At 41.4% G+C, this 20,635-nt stretch overlaps 2 protein-coding genes across 2 annotated transcripts; both read right to left on the bottom strand.

The window, feature by feature from the left end:
• Positions 1-15,562: 15,562 nt before the first annotated feature.
• On the bottom strand, positions 15,563-18,296 carry LOC127549997 (probable UDP-sugar transporter protein SLC35A4). Its single transcript, XM_051978553.1, has one exon. The coding sequence runs from the start codon at positions 17,877-17,879 to the stop codon at positions 16,917-16,919; it is 963 nt and encodes a 320-aa protein (XP_051834513.1). The 5' UTR covers positions 17,880-18,296; the 3' UTR covers positions 15,563-16,916.
• SLC35A4 (solute carrier family 35 member A4) lies at positions 18,179-20,559 on the bottom strand. Its single transcript, XM_051978555.1, has 3 exons — positions 20,212-20,559; positions 18,924-19,022; positions 18,179-18,513 (listed from the first exon to the last, which is right to left on the bottom strand). The coding sequence occupies exons 1-3, from the start codon at positions 20,224-20,226 to the stop codon at positions 18,316-18,318; spliced, it is 312 nt and encodes a 103-aa protein (XP_051834515.1). The 5' UTR covers positions 20,227-20,559; the 3' UTR covers positions 18,179-18,315.
• Between the last annotated feature and the right edge of the window lie 76 nt (positions 20,560-20,635).

The following is a 20,635-nucleotide window of genomic DNA, read 5'->3' as shown; positions in this document are numbered from 1 at the left end:
CCTGCAAGTAGTAGGCTGGGGCTGTTTTCTCCTGTCAACATGAAAAAACAAAAAAACAAAACCAGAATGTTACAGTGAACTCTCTATTACAGGTCATGACACCCGAAGCCTCAGATTCCTTCTACATGGTCCTAAAATGCTCTTGCTAGATCTAGGAGAACCTGAGAATCTGGTATTGTTGGGATCGGGAAAGGTGGGGAAAATGGATGGAGGAAAAAGAGGCTGTAAATGGGAAATGATCTTCATGACTCTGGTCTTGCATCTAGGAGCATCAATTCACATTTGACCGAGTCCTAGGCCCAGAACATGCACAGGTAGAATAAGAAAGTGGGAGAGGGGAGAAAGGGGGGAGGGCATGGGTGGCAAGCTCTTGTCCCACTTGCCTCATTCTGTTGGTTCCTAACATCATACCTTATACTGCTCTTGAAACAATTTTGAGAATATTGTTGTGGGGAGAGGAGGGGAACATGGGCTGGAACAAAGAAAGACTAGGGTAAAAGACTAGGGTAATCAAAGCTGAAGATCTAGGGACCTGGTGGAACAGGGAGATAGATGATTTCTTTCTCCAAAAAGGTGAGCTCCTGCCTATTAATTTAGGAAGCAGAGCAAGAGTTTCTGGAGAACATTCGGGCTGTGCTGGGCTCAGTATCCAAAGGTTACAGTGTGTCTGTAATCATTAGGGGCAGAGAAGCCAAGCAACTGGATCTGGTACCTCAGGTGACGATCAAGAATCCACTTTGTCTTACCATATAGTCTGGATTTGTTTGGACTCTGAAACAATCTTTTCTCTAATCCCCACTCCACCCCTACCCTAATAATTTCCAGCTGCTGGCAATGCTGTTTGAGGAAACTCAACTCCAAAGTGCTTCTGAACCTTCCCTCCGGACCCTAAGTCTAGTGCAGGTGAAAAGAGATTAAAAGTAATTTTCAGGAATTGAGGAGTCCTGGAAAGTATTCTCCAGGATTTGGAAGATTTTTATGAGTTCAACACAGATTTATCCCTTGCACTTTCCCCTAGCTCACTTCTAGCGGGAGGGGTCGAGACTTATTACTACCTGGAACTAGCGACCTGAATTTCCTGGATGTGTCCCCACTGGGTCTGTAAGTATGCTACTTTGTCCAGGATGTGAATATCTTTTCTTAGTACTGCTCTTCCTTCCTCCCCATTCTGACAACAGCCTTACTACTGGGTTTTGTTCTGTGGTTCAACAGATGGTAAATAATTCTTCTTCTTCTTCTTCTTCTTCTTCTTCTTCTTCTTCTTCTTCTTCTTCTTCTTCTTCTTCTTCTTCTTCTTCTTCTTCTCCTTCTTCTTCTTCTTCTCCTTCTCCTTCTCCTTCTCCTTCTCCTTCTCCTTCTCCTTCTCCTTCTCCTTCTCCTTCATCCACTGTACAGCTGTCCTATTCAGGCTTAGTCTGTCTATGTGACTATGGGTTACCTGCTCATTTTGTTCTTATGTCTGGGATTTAATGCTTTGAAGGGTCCTATGGCAGAGGGACAGAGTCCAGAAACACGTCAAACTTATATTTTTCCCTTTTTTCCCCAGAGTAGCAGAAGGAGCGAGTGAAGCAGAGATCCTAGATTCCAAATCTGGCTGCCAACTTTATCTCAGGGCAATGGAAGGCTTGGACAGGTATATGAACCTGTGGACTCTGGCAGAAAGGATGAGAGAAGGAGATACAAACTTAGAGATCAATCTAAGAAGAAATGCCACAAACTTAACCATCTTCTCTTCCAGAGCCTGCTCCCTTCTTACCTTGACAATATCCTGCCTGGGGCCCAGTACCATAAAGAGGCCCTGGGCCAGAGCATGTGGAGGGGCTCACTGAGAGTTTTGCAGCTTCCAGAAGCTCTGTGAGTCCAACTTGGGGGGAAGCCCAGGGCAGCAGCTTGAGGTTTCCACATAAGGGGCAGTTATTCTCCCTAACCCATAACAAGGACCTAAGCTGTGCCTGACCTTAGCCATCACTCTTTGTAGGGACTGCCCCTTATTGCTGGTACTGGCAGGGAAGGCTTCCAAGGCCCATACCGGCTCCTTGCCTTGGATCATGACTCAGTTACTCTTTGGAAATAGTTACAACAGCCTGTTGCTTCTCTTGGATCTCCGAGGTATGAAGGAAGGAAGGGAGGGTAGGAAAAAAAGACAGGAAATGAGACTTAATCCTTTCTGGGGAGAGTCACCAGGAAGTTCTGCTCCCAAATCCTGCTTCGGCCTCTGCATTTCTCCTCATCCAGGCTTCTTACTCAGTGCTAGTCTTGTGGAAAGAGGCTGCTCAGTGTGATTCTTGGCAAGAGAGGTTGGGAGGAGGGGACAGGATTGTTCTTTGACTATATTAAAGCCCCCCCCCCCCTCACCTAAAGTGGCCCCACTGCCTGCCTGTATTCTCTGGCAGCCATCCCCTTGGGTCTGCTCCTGGCCTCGCTAGCAGGGGCCGAAGGAGTTCGGGACCCCCGCCAGGGGAAGCAGATTTCTCCCACACTGTGGGATGCTTCAGAAGAAATCCACACCCGCTACGCCACTGTTCAGGCCCTGCGTTCTGAGCTCTCTGGAACAGCTCTACAGGAGAGCCAGCTTACTCAGCTGAGCCTGGTGCTCAGGGAATTGAAGGTGAGAAAGAACCAGGCACCAGCCCTCCATGTGGGGTATTGGGGGCTCTGAAAATTATGCACTGAACCTGCTATTTACAGGTACTGAAAAACCAAAGCCGGAGCTGGGAGACCAGGATGCTCAAGCAGGCTGGAGCTTCTGTAACCAGGCTTCCAAAGCTGCAGGTATCTGGCTCCAGTTTCCTCCACCTTGAGATGGGCATCTCATCACAATGCACACAAGTTGGCTCTGGGGCGCAGGCTCTTTATTCTTCTTACAGCATCCTTTCACAATGCACTTGATTCCAAAGCTGGTACAGAACTAGAAGTAGGCAAGAGGACAAGCAACCACTAGGGATACAAAGAGGAACACTTTACTATGGCTTTTTAAAAATGGTCTATTTTAAGGCAGTGGTAGCTTGGTCTTGTGGACAGAATGCTGGACTTGCAGTTTAAAACATCCGGGTTCTAAATCTTACAGTGACAAAGTGGGCCATCATGCCTAAGACACAATATTGCTGAACCTCCTCAGGCAATCTGTGTAAATTATATGTTAAAAGTCTATCTCCTTTATATATTTAATGGAAAATTCTATTTTCTATTGCAGCAGGGATTTTTGTGATATAAAGTTCTGTTTCAAAGAATCAGAGGTCAAAGACTTCAGTGAACAGTAACAAGTTTCAAATTTTCAAGGGGAAGTAAAGAGTATGGCCAGGAGTACATATACCACCTAAGGTATTCCTAGATCTCCATCTTCTTTGAAAGATGTTTCCCTACTATGTTCCTTCCTAGGTTTACGAGGTATTCCTTTTAGTCCTGCGTTTATCTCAAACACTATACTCAAACTTCAATACACTAATAACTATTTATTTGGATACTTGTTTATCTTGAAGGAAAAAAGATAAGTATTCTGAATATTATTGCAACCTAACATCTGATCTCATCATCTTATTCCTTACTTTTTAAATTTAATTTCATTTTTTCAATTAACAAGAATTCACTTTCTCTCCCTTCCCACTTATTCCCCATTGAAAAAGGAAAGACAAACAAAACAATTTTTAGCAGAATTTCCTGTTATTTAAAGTATACAAAGGAGATATACTTAACCTGTTTATAATTTACACAAATTTGCCTTAGGAGGCTCAGCAATATTAAGTATTTTAGGCATCGTGGCCCAGCTTGTCACTGTAGGATTTGAACCCAGGTGTTATAGACTGCAAATCCAGCACTCTGTCCACTAGACCAAGCTGCCTCTGCCTTAAAGCAGTCCATTTAAAAGTCATAACAAATACCTGCTTTGGACATGTCTACAAAAATGTGTTGCAATATGGGCCTTCATTTTTTCATCTCTGGTCAGGAAGTGGTCAGCCTGTTTTATCATGAGTCCTCTGGAGTCAAGATAAATCATGGCATCTGTTGATCAGCATTCTTAAACTTTTTAAAAGTTTGTTATTGTTGTTTGTATGTTGTCACATTAGAATCCTTTCTTTTCAAAGTTATCAATTATATCTTAGTGATATTTATAATTGCTTAAAACAAACCTTTTGCACTAAAATGAAAATCTCTCCATCCTTGAGAGAAGGCTTTGTTACATTACAACCCATTGCCTATTTAGGTGCTAGAACTAGAAGAGGCCTTTCCCTCTGTTTTCAAGAAGCATCTTCAAGGTGAGTTTCAAGTCTATATGCCAGACACTATTTCCTTGGGATTCCTCAGATTGTCTGTCTTTGCCTAGAATAAAAATATTTCTCTTTGGCAGCAGGCACTTCAGAAACTCTGGACCTGGGAAGGAAGTCATCCCTGCCGGCAGCAACAAGAAACTATACTGTTGGGAGCTCCAAGAAACAGGCAAAGCTTCATTTGTTTCTATAGGGAGTACATGGGGGTTCCCTAGAAGGCAAATGGCATTGTGTAATGTCCCTTCCTGGGAGAGAAATTTGGTTAAAATAAATACCATGAAGTCTAAAAGGAGGAAAGGAATCACAAAGGAGCAGGTTGAGTTATGGAAGAGGGAGAGGAAGTCCCACTGCTTTATCTAGGTGAGAGTGGTGATGATCAGGAACAGGTGATCATTTATTGGACCACAGGATTTAGAGCTAAAAAGAGCCTTTTAGATAATCTAGTCCAATCTCATTTTCTCCAGATAAGGAAATCGAGAACAATAGAGATTAAGTTATTTTCCTGAGACTAACTAAGTAGTAAATAAAGGAATAGACATATAGATTTAGGTTCTTGGGACTTCAATACAGAGGTCTGACCACAATGCCTCTTCTTTTAGTTCCTACCTCCCATTTCTCTTAAACTGTAGTTATGATTTTATTGCCCAGGAATGCACTGCCTGTAGTGCTGAATCCCCTAAATCTGGGGTATGGACAGTAATTGGAATTGGGAACCTTGTACTGGGGAAGACCAATAGACCCCAATGGGGAAGTTAGGCAGGAATTTTTTTTTTAAATCTAAGTAAACTTTAGGTTTATTTTTAATATTCTTTTTTGTTTGTTTGTTTCAAATTCTACTTCTTCCTCTCTTTTCTTCCCTCCCCTCCTCTTTTGAGAAAGCAAGCAACATGATACCGATGATACATTTGAAATTATGCAAAACATTTGTATATCACCAGAACAGGAATTCTTAAACCTTCTTTGTGTCGTGGTACCAATCTGACAATCTGGTGAAGCTTGAGATTTGTTGCCTACCTTCATAATTGAAGGAAATGCTAAGATTCAGTTAACAATTAATGAAAATAAATATGTAATGTTTTTTCCTCATCCAAATTCACAGACATCTAAAATATAATGGATCTCAGATTAAATACCCCTGTTCTAAGGGAGAGGAAAATGGAACTTGGTCAGATGAAAAAACTAGGATGTAAGTCCTCCTGGTTCTGTCTCACAGGCCCCTGATGTGGCCCTGCAGTTTATGTTAGCTCGGGCCCATAGGCAGCTGCTCCAGGAACATCACCGATCCCAGATCCAAGAGGAGCTGAGCTGGATGGGACAGGACAAGGAAATAGCAAAACATCAGGTTAGTCCCAGATCTCCAGCTTTTTTTTTTAAATTTAATTTTATTTAATAATAACTTTATATTGACAGAATACATGTCAGGGTAATTTTTTACAACATTATCCCTTGCACTCGCTTCTGTTTCGATTTTTCCGCTCCCTCCCTCCACCCCCTCCCCTAGATGGCAAGCAGTCCTATATATGTTAGATATGTTGCAGTATATCCTAGATACAATATATGTGTGCAGAACTGAACAGTTTTCTTGTTGCACAGGGAGAATTGGTTCAGAAGGTATAAATAACCCAAGAAGAAAAACAAAAATGCAAATAGTTCATATTCGTTTCCCAGTGTTCTTTCTTTGGGTGTAGCTGTTTCTGTCCATCATTTATCCATTGAAACTCAGTTAGGTCTCTTTGTCAAAGAAATCCACTTCCATCAGAATATATCCTCATACAATATCGTTGTTGAAGTGCATAATGATCTCCTGGTTCTGCTCATTTCACTTAGCATCAGTTCATGTAGGTCTCTCCAAGCCTCTCTGTATTCATCCTGCAGGTCATTCCTTACAGAACAATAATATTCCATAACATTCATATACCACAATTTACCCAGCCATTCTCCAATTGATGGGCACCAGATCTCCAGCTTTAAGGCTGATGAGTAGGCTCATTCTCCCTCAGTAAACACCTGTGTTCTATCACAGGCCCCAGATTTGTCCACTGAGAGTCGGATCGCACAGGACCATGCAGCCCTGGTTCAGAAGCTGGAGGCACTGAGAGTGGAGCGAGATGCAGCTGAGCGGGACCTAGAGGCTCTGTATGACCTGCATGTGCAAGGAGCCCGGGCCCAGACCTGCCACATGCTGCAGGTCAGTAGTGGATGTTGTTTGTGCATTCTACATCTCATACTGGCAGGCTGCACTCAAGCCCTAGCTAAATAGATAGGTGGTGGGATTTCTCGGAATTCTTCTAACCATAAAGCTGCCCATGAAAAGCACAGGTGTTCCGGGCTTGTCGGGGGCTGTGGAAGGAGCAGGCGGCTGCCAGAGAGCTCCAGCACCGAATCCTGTTGTCTGGAGTTTTACAGGACGCCATTTCTCTGGCCACACAGAACCAACAACTCCAAGTCCAGAACAAGCAACTCCAGCAGGGTAAGGAATATGAATAGGAAAAGTGTAGGGAAAACAATAGAAGTAGGGACACAAGTATGTCCTGGAGTTCTGTCCTGAACCACAGAGGAATAGTATTAGGGGAGATGAGACTAGGGTGCCAGCCTTTATCCTCCAACAGGACTTCATTGATTCTTCCCTATCTCCCAACAGAAGTCACAGAGAAGAGAAAAAAAGTTTAAGCTCTGGCAATCTGCCCTGACACCTTTTACTTAAAGAAAAGGATTTCAGACAGACACAGCCTCAGGGTCATACCTGTTCTTCAGGAGTCAAATTAAAAACAAGCTTCTGATAACCACAGCCAGGTCCTTACTTGCTGGCACCTGTGTAAGTTCAGTTCTACTTCTGGGTATCACCAGCTATTTAATGATCTCGACACATCACTGGAAGTTTCTGATTTTTTACTCTCAGTTCCTTGGAGTTTGGAGAAGAATGTGTAATGTTACAAAATTCTGGAGAAGGGAGGGCCTTCTGCTCTGGAAATTTCCATCTTTTTGCACCCTAATCCTGGTGACTCAGCTTTAGAATTTGTCAGTGGAAAATTGCCCTTTTATGTTACTTTCTGCCACCACGTTGCCAGTTTAATCTTCCTCCTACACAATCCCTTTCTTCCTCTTTTTTCATCTTATCTCTGGAAATATTCAACTATAGTTTACAAAGACCTCCCTTCTTCCTGAATATTTACAGTTACTCTTTTTTCCTTTTTTTCATAGATACACTAAAACTATATTATCATGAGCAGATCAATGAATTTTCGGGGACTCAATTTATTCATCTGTTGGAATGAGATCCCATGATCTTGGTCCAAATTCCTCTAGTTCTAGTAAAGATAAGAAAAATAGAGTCCAAGGAGTTTAAAGTGATTTGTCCTGGTTCACATAGAGCAGTATATGTCAGATCCAGAATTTGACCCCAAGTTCTTTCACCCTAGAACACTTTCTTTTCACTGTGACCCACGATCTCACTATTTCATCCTTGGGATGCCCCTTCAATCACCCTGACTTCCATGATATATACATATACATACACAATTTTTTTTTCCAATTGCATGTAAAAACAATTTTAACATTTTTTTTTTACAATTTTGAATTCCACATTCTTTCCCTCCTTCTTTTCTCCCTTCTCATTGAGAAGTCAAGCAATTTGATATCTGATACATATACAGTCATGTTGTGAAAGAAAACATAGATTTAAAAAAAGAAAAAAGTAAAAGAAAAAAAGTATGGGAGCAGCTAGATGGCACAGTGGATAGAGTACCAGCCCTGAAGTCAGGAGGACCTGAGCTCAAATCTGATCTCATACCCTTTTAATACTTCCTAGCTGTTTGACCCTGAGCAAGTCACTTAATCTCAATTGCCTCAGCAAAAAATAAATTAATTAAAAAGTATGCTTCAATTTGCATTCAGATGCAAGTCACTTAATCTCAATTGCCTCAGCAAAAAATAAATTAATTAAAAAGTATGCTTCAATTTGCATTCAGATGCCATTAGTTCTTTCTCTAGAAGTGAGTAGCATTTTTCATAAATCCTTCAGAACTACACCATTGTATTGCTGAGAATGGCTAGGTCATTCAAAGTTGAACATCATACAATATTGTTGTTACTATGTACAATGTTCTCCTGATTCTGTTCACTTCACATCAATTCATGTAAGTTTTCCCAGGCTTTTCTGAAAGCATCTTGCTAATCATTTCTTGTCACACAATCATATTCAATTAAAATCATATACCATAATTTGTTCAGCTATGCCTCAATTGATGGACATTTATCTCCTCATTTTACAATTCTTTGCCACCACAGAAAGAACTGTCATAAATATTTTTGTATGTATAGCTCTTTTTCCTTTTTTAAAAGTCTTTTTGGTTTTGCTGGGTCAAAGGGTACGGATAGGTTTATAGCCTTCTGGGCATAGTTCCATATTTTCATTTCATCTTTAATTCCATCTTCTGAAATTTGTTCAGATCCTTTGACCATTTATCATTTGGGGAATGATTTGTATTCTTATAAATTTGACACAGTTCTTTATATATTTTAGAAATGAGACCTTTATCAGAAATACACTCTATAAAGATTTTTTTCCCCAGCTTTATACTTCTCTCAATCTTGTTTCTGTTGATTTTGTTTCTGTAAAAACTTTTTAGTTTAATGTAATAAAAGTTGTCCATTTTACCTTTCATAATGTTCTCTGGTTCTTCTTTGGTCATGAATTCCTCCCTTCTCCAAAGAGCTAATATAGGTAAATTAACCCTTGTCCTCCTAATTTGTTTATGGTATCATTCTTTATATTCAAATCACCTATCCATTTTGACCTTATTTTGGTATGGGTGTGAGATGTAGGTCTATGCCAAATTTCTGACATATTATTTTTCAGCCTTCCCAGCAATTTTTGTCAAATAGTGAATTCTTATTCCAGAAACTGGACATCTGGGTATAATTCCAAATTGTTCTTCAGAATCAGTTCACAATTTCATTAACAGTGCTTTAGTGTCCCAGCTTTCCTACATTGCCTCTAACATTTGCATTTTCCATTATATAATAAACATGATATAGTTTTTAAAGTTTCCTTATTGAGACATCTTGGTAAATTAATCACTTCCTAGTAAATTACTTTCCTATAGCATTTTGTCATAAAAAGTTAAGTAAAACCTTCTAATTTTGACTGACTCAGCAAATTTATCCTTCCTTAATAGAAAGGAAGTATTTTAACCACATAGACCATATCCTACATCAGACCATGACCTACAGCTTCATTCCATCTCAGCCACAGAGATCATCAAGCCCTAGATCTGTGTTACCTTCCTGATTCTGAATTCTACCATTACTGCCCTCATATAATAATCTGACCTATCTTTATCTCTTTCATGAATTCTTCCCAAACACATTCTTACATTTACTTTGATTTGAATGTCCCTTCCCAAGACTGTTCTACTCTTGCCTTACTTTTCTCCTTTCACAGTTTTAATCGTAGTTGACTAGTTTAGCTATGCCTTATCTTCTGCCTTAGAATCTTTTATTCCCTTGACCTAGGTCCATTCAGGCCTGCCAATATTTTCAGTTCTGGGGTTACTCCATTACCTACTACAAATTGGGGACAAATTCATATTATCTAAAGTAGGTGCTTATTGTTTCAGATTTTTTTCCCCCAATCCTTTTATTCTTCCTTGTCACTATAGCCATCTCATCAGTAATCAATGAAAACCTCATCTTTCATGTCTTTTATCCTACTCTGAACAAGAATATCCCTTGGATAACAGAAATCAAATCAGTTAATACTTAAAAGAAATTATTTGGGGTTATTAACTGGAAGGTCAAATGTTGAAGCTTCAATACGTTGGTCTCATTAGACTATGATATCAGGGAGATGATGCCATATGACTATAGTATACTTTTAGTACTTTCCTATTATAAGCCTCCATTTACCCCCTTTAGCTCCCTTTCTTTTCTTTTCTTTTCTTTCTTTCTTTTTTGCTGAGGCACATGGGATTAAGTGACTTGCCCAAGATCACATAGCTAGGAAGTATTGTGACTGAGGCCATATTTGAACTCAGCTCTTCCTGACTCCAGGAGGTGCTCTATCCATCTAGCTGTCCTTTTAATTCCTATTTCTGAATAACAGTTCTCTTGTATGTAGTGCTTTAAAGGATTGCAAAGTACTTTACAGATTTACTTTTTCATTTCATACTTAAGAACAACCCTATGGGGTAGATGCTACTATTGTCTTCATTTTAATGTCATTTAATGTAAATTTTTTTCCCCCTTGCTTTTGATACTATTTCTTCTCAGCAACTCTGTAAACTATCCATTGAGTTCCTGAAATAAAATATGAGCTCCTTGAGGCCAGGGATGGTTTTGTTTTTGCATCTGCTGTGCTTTCATCAGCAAAGGGAACTCTTAGTCTGAAAATTCCTTTTGTAGATACAAATCAACCACTCATCTGTAATTTAACAGTTTTTGAGAATAGGCTTGGGGTTTAAAAAGGATAAAAGACCCCTGAGATCTCAGTCAATTGGATTGAAAGTACAACTTGCACTGAAGTCTTTCTGATTCCAAGTGTAGCCCATTATTCTCAAGATCGTGCTGCCTACTACATGTAATAAATATTGGTTGAATTTGAATTGTTTCCCAAGAAGGATGTGGGAACATTGGATAAATTCTTATGGAAAAAAATCAAAATGGGTAAGAGAACATTGATGCAAATTTGGCACAGTTCAAATCCATCAATATTTCTTACAGGCACACAACATTGGAGACTGTGCTAGAGAAGGGGAGTTCCTGCACGGGAGAAGCTTACATACTGCTACAGATTTATGCAAAGGGAAGCTAATACAAGGTCATATAAAAAGAGAAAGCTCTAACAATACCAGGAATCAGCAAAGAATACCCTGAGGAGACACAGCCAGGAAGCTGAGCTTAGAGGGAAGATAGAATTTTGAAAATCCTTGAAATCTGGCTTTAGATCTCACAGTTCAGCTGAAATTGTTTTTTTAAGATTACCGATAGTATCCTAATTGTTCAGTCAGCAGCCTTTGGTTAGTCTTCTCTTCCTGTACTCTGACAGCTCTTTCTCCTATGAGTTCAATTATTACCCTGTCTAAATAGGTAGAGACAGTTAGGAGACACAGTGGATAGAGCACTGAGTTTGGAGTTAGGAAGACTTGGGTTCAGATGTGACGTTCAATTCATCCAGTGTAACCTGGGCAAGTCACTTAACCTGCCTGTTTCAGTTTCTTCAACTGTAAAATGGAAACAGTAATAGGACTTACCTCACAAAATTGTTGAGAAGATTAAATGAGGTATTTATAAAGCACTTAGCACAGTGCATTGCATATAGTAGGTATTGTTCCCCATGCTGTTCTACCCCCATGCATATGTCTCTGATTCACATATCTAACCTTTTTTTAGTAGTTAAAACTACTAAAGCCCCAGTCCCATAGCCATACTTGATGGGCATCTCTATCTAGTTTGTACCACAGGCATCTCAAATTCAGCATCTTTATAATCAAAATTATCTTTCCCCCAACACTCACCCATCCTCTTAACTGCCCTCTATCTGTTGAGAACACTGCTGTTCTTCCCAGGTTCAAAACTTGTCACACTTTACTCTATACTTTCCTCTCCCCCACATTCTATTAATCTGTTTTGTCAGTTCCACATATATTGCCTTTGTCTCTCACAAGCTTTGTTCTGTTCCTATCACCTTACCCAAATAAATACAATAGTTTCCTAATTAGACTACCTGTTTCAAATCTTTTCTCCAATCTTTCCTTCATCCACCAGCCAAAGCACAAGTTTCTTTATATCCATTGTTTAAAAATATCTTTTTTATTTTTCTAAATACATGCAAAAATAGTTTTCAATATTCATTTTTGCAAAACTTTGTATTTCAAATTTTTCTTCCTCCCTCCTCTACCCATTTCCTCAGACAGCAAACAATCCAATTTAGCTTAAACATGTGTAATTCTTCTAAGCATATTTCCATTTCCGTCATGCTGCACAGGAAAAATCAGATCAAAAGGTGAAAAAAAAAAACAGGAAAAAAAAAGCAAGCAAACAAACAACAAACAAAAAAAAAAGTGAAAATAGTATGTTTTGATCTACATTCAGTCTCCCTAGTTCTCTTTGGATGCAGATGGCTCTTTCCATCACAAGTCTATTGGAATAGCCTTAAATTACTCATTGTTGAAAAGAAAATTATCTTCACATAATCTTGTTGCTGTGTATAATGTTTTTGTATACTTTGTATAATGTTTTTGTATACTTTGTATAATGTATATAATGTATTTTCTTGGTTCTATTCACTTCACTTAGCATCATTTCATGCAAGTCTCTCCAGGCTTTTCTCAAATCAACTTGCTGATTGTTTCTTATAGGATAATAATATTCCATTATATTTATATACCATAACTTATTCAGCCATTCTCTAACTGATGGGCATCCACTCAGTTTCCAGTGTCTTGCCACTACAAAAAGAGCTGGTTACAAACATTTTTGCACATGTCGGTCCTTTTTCCTTTTTTATGATTTCTGGGATTAGACTCAACAGAGACACTGCTGGATCAAAGGGAATGCAGTTTTATAGCTCTTTGGGCATAGTTCCAAGTTGCTCTGCAGAATTGTATCAAATCACAACTCCACCAACAATGCATTAGTGTTCCAGTTCTCCCCCCCCCCCCATCCAATATTTATCGTTATCCTTTCCTGTCATCTTAGCCAATCTGAGAAGTATGAAGTGGTACCTCAGTTGTTTTAATTTGCATTTTTCTAATCAATAATGATTTGGAGCATTTTGTCATGACTAGACATGATTTTAATTTCATCTGAAAATTGTCTGTTCATATTCTTTGACCACTTATCAATTGGAGAATAGCTTATATTCTTATAAATTGGAGTCAATTCTCTGTATATTTTAGAAATGAAACCTTTATCAATTCTTGGATATAATTCCCTCCCTCTCCCCCAATTTTCTGCTTCCCTTCTAATCTTGTCTGCATTGATTTTGTACAAAAACTTTTAAATGTAATATAACCCAAACTATCCATTTTGCATTTCATAATGTTCTCTAGTTCCTCTTTGGCATAAATTCTTTCCTTCTCCACAGATCTAAGAGATAAACTATTGCTTATTCTTCTAATTTGCTCATAGTATTATCCTTTGTGTCTAAATTGTGAACCCATTTTGACCTTATCTTGGTACAGAGTGTTAGGTCTTGATCAGTACTTAAGTTTCTGCCATACTATTTTTCAATTTTCCCAGCAATTTTTGTCAATAGTGAGTTCTTATCCCAAAAGCTGGAGTCTTTAGACTTATTAAACATTAGATTACTATTGTTATTGAATTTTGTTTCTTATGAAACTAATGTATTCCATTCTTCCACTACTCTATTTCTTAGCCAGCACCAAATGGTTTTGATGACCACTGTTTTATAATATAGTTTTAGGTTTGGCACAGCCACTTTCCTTTGCAATTTTTTTTCATTCATTTCCTTGAAATTCTTGACCTTTTCTTCTTCTAGATAAGTTCTGTAATTTTTTTTAGCTCTACAATTTTTTGGCAATTTGATTGGTATGGCACTGAATAAGTAAATTTAGGTAGAATTATCATTTTTATTATATTAGCTCAACCTATCCATAAGCACTTGATATTCTTTCAATTTGTTTAGTTCAAACTTTGTGTGAAGTGTTTTGTAATTGTGTTCATATAGTTCCTGGCTTTATCTTAGCAGAAAGACTTCCAAGCTTCTTTATAGACTTAGGATAAATACTCTAATAGCAATTTGATTACAATTTACATTCCCAGTCTGATTTTTAATTAGTACTTCCCAATGTGCACCTTACATTCCAGCCAGACTGGTCCACGTGCTGTCCCCTGTATAAAACATTTCACTTTCTATGTGCCTGTCTTTGTGGATGCCATCGTCCATGCCAGAAGTTCGTCCTCTTCACCTCTGCCTCTTAGAGTTCCACTTTCAGGGGCAGTTAGATAGCTCAGTGGATAGAACACCAGCTCTGGAGTCAGAAGGACTTGAGTTCAAATGTGATCTCAAACACTTAACACTTAAAAGATAAAGTCCAACTTTCAAGGAAAAAAAGTATTTCAGATACATATATGTATGTATGTCTGTTATAGCCACCAATGAAATTTAAGATCCTTAAGAAAAGGGATAATTTGTATCTTCACCCAATGAAAATTACTTTTTGGCTTAGACCTTCAAGTTCTCTGGTATAAGGAAATTCCAGTGAGCAAATTCTCTGTACAAATGCAGATTAGCGCGTTACATTATAGAGAGATAGCCAGGCACATAACAAATTTGCTCTCTGAAGAGCACCAAATTGAAAATGGAGTCAGGAAATGGCATAGTTAGGAGATAGGGCTAATCTATTTTTTCTGAATTGGGGGAGAGAAAGGGATGAATATGAGAAATGATATAGAAATAGACTGCACAAAAGTCAGTGAATATGAATGTATAAGGGAGATGGTGATAAGAGAACAAAGATGATTTCTGAGGTTACATGTCTCTAAGTGTTGGTTGTGGAGGAGAGGAGTGGCAGAAGGGAAGATTTCAGGTCTTTTGGACAATTTAAATTTGCAGTCAAATGGATATCCAAATGTTCAGCAGGTAGGTGGGGAAATGTACTACAAACATCCAGTAGATAGTCGGGTTTCATTGAGAATCACATGCAAAAAGATGTCTGAAATCTGTGGGAACTGATGAAACTGACAAGGGAGAAATTATAGAGTGGGAGTGGAGATATAGGTCTAGGATAGTATCCATTTTAAGGAGGCAAGAGATGGAAGAAAATTCAGCTATATACAAGAAATTGTACAGGAAAACCAGAAGAGAGATGACCACAGAAATGTGTAGAGGGATTACTATCCAAGAGAGGAATATCAACAATATTAAAAGTGACAGAGAGATCAAAGGATTAGAATATAGAAAAGTTAATTTGATTTAGTTAAATTATGGGCAATCTTTGAGGAAATTATTTTACTGATGATTAGAAGCCAGTTTGCATGATTTAAATTTGTTTTTTGTTTTCATTTCAAATTTCCATTCATTGGAATTTATAGTATGAAAAGGCCTAGGCTTGGGGGTCGTACTCTACTGACTCATTCTTGTTTTAAAGCTCAATGAAAGCACAAACCACTCTGGCACTCAATGACCTCATGGTTCCTGAAACATGACACCTGATACCATTAACTTACCTTCCAAGATATATGTGAGACTCTCCAAGATCTTCAACTCAGCAGCAGCAAAAACCTCAATTAGAATCAGGAATGGTTTGAGTTTACAGAGGACACAAGACACAGACTGCATGGCAGATGGCAGGGAAATCCCTACTCCCAAATACACTTTATTGAGACCTTATTGCTTTATACAATGAAGGAGACACTGATTTGAGCTATAGAAAAATCCTACATGCCCTAGTCTAAATTACTCCTGAAAAGGAGTTTCTGGCTTACTAGGAATTAAGGGAATATCATAGGACAAGTGGCCATACTGAGGGCCAAGATTTCCTGGCAGGAGCAGAATCCAGGAGTATAGAGCAACAGAGCTGATGAGAGCCCTCCAGACTGCAACAAAAGCATATAGGCCATAAGAGAGGGCAAGTACCATTCCTTCTGAACCTGTGATGGCTCATCCCTGGTTTGATAAAGGAGACTCAGTCATGACTCTGGACAAACAGCAGCATAGAGAGGAAGAGTTGAGTTTCCCTCTGTAATTACAGGAGATTATTGGGTGTGAGGGCAGGTAGGTGGGGAAGAGGGAAGAGACACACCTGATTGGCAGAGTTACCAGACAATATGGACTGTGGCACTGGCAGAACTTTTCAGAAAGTTTGGGATGGGACACAGGAGGTCAAAGTTGCCTACAACATTTTGGCTTTTTGGTGATTGCTGTAGGGTCTGAGTGAATAAAGTGGAAACAGACTTAGAACAAGCCCATTTCTAGTCTAGACAAGAGATGTTTTAGAAAAGCAAGTATTACCTATGGGAACAAAATATTCAGTACTCAAAACAGGAAAAGACTTTCTGTTGCCTAACTCTGGCTAGTTTCCAGAGCTCACATCTCAGTAATCCAGGCTGGAGTTTAAATGACCAGGATAGGAGGGATGGAGTGAGAAGAGTGGCCCACTGCTTGGGACATCAGGACTGATACAGTGAGAGCTAGGCCTCAGATTTTCCAGAGAGCACAATGAAGGGAGCAGACAGGAGTCATCAGAACCTGGGGGACAAACTTAAGCCAACAATAGTGTTTCCATAGCAAAAACTCAGTTCTGCTTCAGGCCTCTTCCTTCTACTTCCCTGGATCTGACTGCAGCCCTCTCCTCTCAAAGGCACTTCTATCAGGGTTTCTGGCTGGGACTAGCAGGAGGAAACAGCAGGCTAAAGCCACTAGGGAAGGAAGACGTGCATTTAAGAGTCAGCAGATAGTTAGAAAGAGGATAAGATAAGACTGGAATCACTCCTAAAGCTAACACCTCCTCTCTCCCCCTGCGGCCCCCATCCTGATGGGCCTTCCAACTCCAACAAGGAGGAAGAGAAGCACCTTCTCCAAGAGGTGAGTCCCTGTTACTGGAAAGGACAATGTTGACCACAGCAATACTGAGCCTGCATTAATAGCACTGGAGGACCAAGTAGCTGCAGAGGGCGGGCCCTCTGGCTCTACCGGCCTCCATAATAGAGATGTACAGCCAGTCCAATAAGCAGGAGGGCCAGGAAGAAGGCAGCCGTGAGCTGGAGGTGAAGCAGGGTGGCTGAGAGCACAGCATTGACAATCAGGGAAGAGGAGACGACAAAGAGCCGGGTGATGCTGCTCCCATGCTTCATGATGGCTGACATGAGCAGTCCATTGAGGGCCTGGCTCAGAACCACCAATGCTGCCCAGGCTGAGAAGCCTTCTAGGAGCCCAGGGCCTGGCCCACCTCCCACATAGAGCCCCAAGTTCATAAGTACCCCAAAGGAGTACAGGAACAGGTTCTGCAAGGCCAGGGGCAGGCGCTGCCTCTTCATGAGCAGCTCGGTGTAGACTGAGGAGAGTCCCGAGATGAGGCAGTAGAGGAGCAGCAGCAGCAGCCCCAGGGGGGTCACGTGGAGGGGCATGGCCGCAGCTGGCGGGGGAGGGAGGAGGCCTTGCGGATCCTGCAGGCCTGCGGCGGCATAGCAGGCTCCGGCACCAGTCAGCAGCAGCAGGGCCAGCCCCTGTCTGGCAGAGAGACGGCGGTTCAGGCAGAGGCAGTAAAGGAGAGCTGTGCTGCCAATCTTGAGGTTGCTCATCACTTGGTAGGTGCTGGGATCCATATACCGCTGCAGGTGAATGACGAGGTTATTGTTGGCACCGTAGAGCAGTGCAGAGAGTGCAAAAGGGGCAGCCTGGCGCCACGGGAGAGAGTCCCACAGTCTGGGCTGCCGCCGGGCCATCAGGGAGAATGCTGATAGCAGTAATTTGGTCAGTTCCGTCCAAAGCACAGCTGAAGAGGGGCGGAAAGGGACACGGCCATCTATTCGACACAAGGCCAACAGTGGGGCGTGGGCACCATACATGGTCGTGGACAGAAGAAGCATAAGCACCCATCGGGCCTGGCTTGGGCGCCCTATGCCCGGTATGCCCCCTTCTTCCACATTCATCCCCACTCCACCAACCTAGGCTTTTAGGTAGGTAAGTAATGGCAAAGATAAGAGTGGGGGGGAAGTCTACAGTCCATCTGGTAAAATTGAGTGATGGAGCCAGCTCCTACATTATCAAATTGATAAGAAACTAAGTATGCCATAGGATAATCAGTAGTGGAAAAAGCAGGTTTGAACATACACACAGTTTAGAAGCACAGATGCTGATGGGAAGAAGGAAGGATACAGGTATAGGACAAGGAGAAAATATCTGTGGTCTGGAGCAGCTGAGGCAATTAAAATTCTGGGGAAGCTGGATATAGGGCAAGAGAGCCTGACTTTATCCTTGATAACTATACAGTCAGGTGTGCTGCCTATCCATGATGACCCAGATTCCAAGTCTTCCTCAAGAGAGCCCTCCTAAAGATGACCTGGAGGGAGGAGTGCTGAAGGTGGACTAGTCAGGTCCCTTCCGAAGGGATCGGAGATAATCCTGCAAGGTCTTCTCGACGTTAGGGACAGCATAAGACTGTGCTGCATAGATGCCGGTGCATAAACCAACTGCAAAGCCCATTACTGCAGATGCTCTTAACTTGGCTACTACATAGCCAGCCAGGAAGCCCTTGAGAAAAGGAGATGACAAGAACGAGCCTTCCTGCAAGAAAATCAGAGACAGGAAGCATGGAAAATCAAAATGTAATACATGTCTTAACGATGAGGCTGAAAAACTCTCTGCCTCCCTTTCCTGCCAGGAACTTAGGAAGTACACAGAGATATTTTCTCAAGTTTGTTGGCCAGAAAACCCCAGAAGAATACTAGTCAATCTCCTGGTAGTTTACCATTTTAAGCCTTTGTTCTTTAGTAATTTAGTCTTCCATGCCACAATTCCTTTTCTGTAGCTCACAGGGTTCTTGCCTATACTTCATCATAAAACTGCAAGCAGACATCAGAAGGAGGGAGAAGATGAACTAGAGAAGTACCAAGGTTTCCAAGATCACTATTAAGTGGTATCAGGTAGGAAATATGTGAGTATCTTTATGCCTTCATGGCAACCTTATCAATTACCTGTTCCACACCTGTCTTGACCTCCTCCTCTAGTCGCCGCTGCAGATGTTCCAGCTGATTCTTTAGGAATGCCAGGTCTTTCACCTTTGGCATGGAGTCCTAGGGCAAGAGAGCAGCTTTTTACAGGATAGTCTGACTGAGTCCTCTGTACTCTGTTCTCCCTCACCCTTCTTCAACGTCTACCAAAGTTCAAGAACAAACAAGGAGAACTAAAGAAGTAGTAAATCATGATTGTCCCAGAATATTTCTTTTGCTTTCTAAGGTCCACTTTCTGGAAACTTCTCTCACCATCCTTACCTTGGCCTAGCATTGACATCTCCAAACAATATCACCAAGAATGTCCCCAAAGCAGGAGCCTCAAACCTTTAGCCCCAAGGGATTTCCTTTTGCATCGATAGATGAGAATGCACTTTCCATACAAATTAGTCAGATTCAAGCCTTTCTATAGATAGATAGCTGAATTTGGTATTTAGGTAAAACAGAATTCTTTCTTGTCCAAATTCTTCAGCTCTAAACCTGAAATTTAAAAAATTGTGCCCAGAGTCGAAAGACAATATTGACAATGAGTACTATTACTCAGGAGAGTATGGAGAATTTTAAACTTCTTGGGTTAATAGGATCTAAGGGCTTTGAATCAAACCTAGGGTGTTGGAAGGCTCTATCCTCAGTCTGGGCAATCTATTCCCTTAAGGCTAAATGCTTCCCAGATATACTTTAAATACTTTAAACTAAGCTTGAAACAGAAGACATGAGGTGAAGTTGAATTGGCTCCCTTGGGAGTCTAAGAACCTTCTAATAATTACAACCAGAAGGGAAACGATGGACACAAAGTATTGTCATGCAGGAGAACCTGCACAGACTTTCCCTGCCGAGGTCCCTTTCTCCTCCTTCCCCATGTCTTTGCCTTCTAAAAATGAATGGGAGTCGGAGGGGGAGGGCTGACTCACTACAGTCGAAAAGTGGTTTCTTCCCATTTAAATTCTTCTGCTGAGAGAATGGCTTGGGAAGATAGGTTCTTGGAGGCGAGGTAGTCCAACCTGTGACTTTACAAACGAGGAAACCGAGGCCCAGAAAGGGGAAGTAATTCACTCAGGCCACACAGCAAATTTAAATGTCAAGTGCTAAAATCAGATTCCAAGTGTCCTGAACTCCTAGGTTACAGCTCCTTCGCGGGGCTGGAGTTTGCAAAGTTGAGACAGTGGGTTCGACACCCCGAATAGTGTCTCGGAGCACAGGGGAGAGAGAACACCCTTCCTCCCTACAGCCCCACGCTTGCACGAACACTCACCTTGTCATCCGCCATTTTCCCTCGGGGCGCTCAGTGCGCAGCTGCGGCCACGCCCCCGCACTTCGCGAGTTCCGGGGGCGCCCAGCGAGGCGAGCTCCGATGATGTCGGTCTTGTGTCGAACACCCGAATTCGGCATCTTTGCGCGGTGTGCAAGCGTCCGTGGTGGGGCGGGCGAGAGTTAAGCTAGGCCCGCGAGGGCAGTATGTATACGCCTAAGTCATAAGGCCATGAGGTGTGTGCACGCTCCTCGCCGGAGACCCGATCTCATTTGGAGGAAGAGCTCCTACGGCCCTAAGGCGGGGTAGTTCCGTCTGGGTCCCCGTGCACACGCATGCACATATGCACGCACCTGCCCGCGGGGATCCCCCCCTTCCGCTCCATCGCGCCTGCGCACGTGCGCGGGTGCGGACGTCGCACTCCCGC

This window comes from Antechinus flavipes, chromosome 2, assembly GCF_016432865.1.
Source record: "Antechinus flavipes isolate AdamAnt ecotype Samford, QLD, Australia chromosome 2, AdamAnt_v2, whole genome shotgun sequence".
In the NCBI taxonomy this organism is placed as follows: domain Eukaryota; kingdom Metazoa; phylum Chordata; class Mammalia; order Dasyuromorphia; family Dasyuridae; genus Antechinus; species Antechinus flavipes.
This window is presented reverse-complemented; position numbering and strand designations above follow the sequence as displayed.

Bases quoted from the DNA above. Each gene is read 5' to 3' on its own strand.
- LOC127549997 (XM_051978553.1), bottom strand. From the start codon at position 17,879: ATGAATGTGGAAGAAGGGGGCATACCGGGCATAGGGCGCCCAAGCCAG.
- SLC35A4 (XM_051978555.1), bottom strand. The intron at 18,514-18,923 runs GTAATTGATAAG...ATTTTCTTGCAG, and splicing joins TCAAGACAGGTGTGGAACAG to GAAGGCTCGTTCTTGTCATC.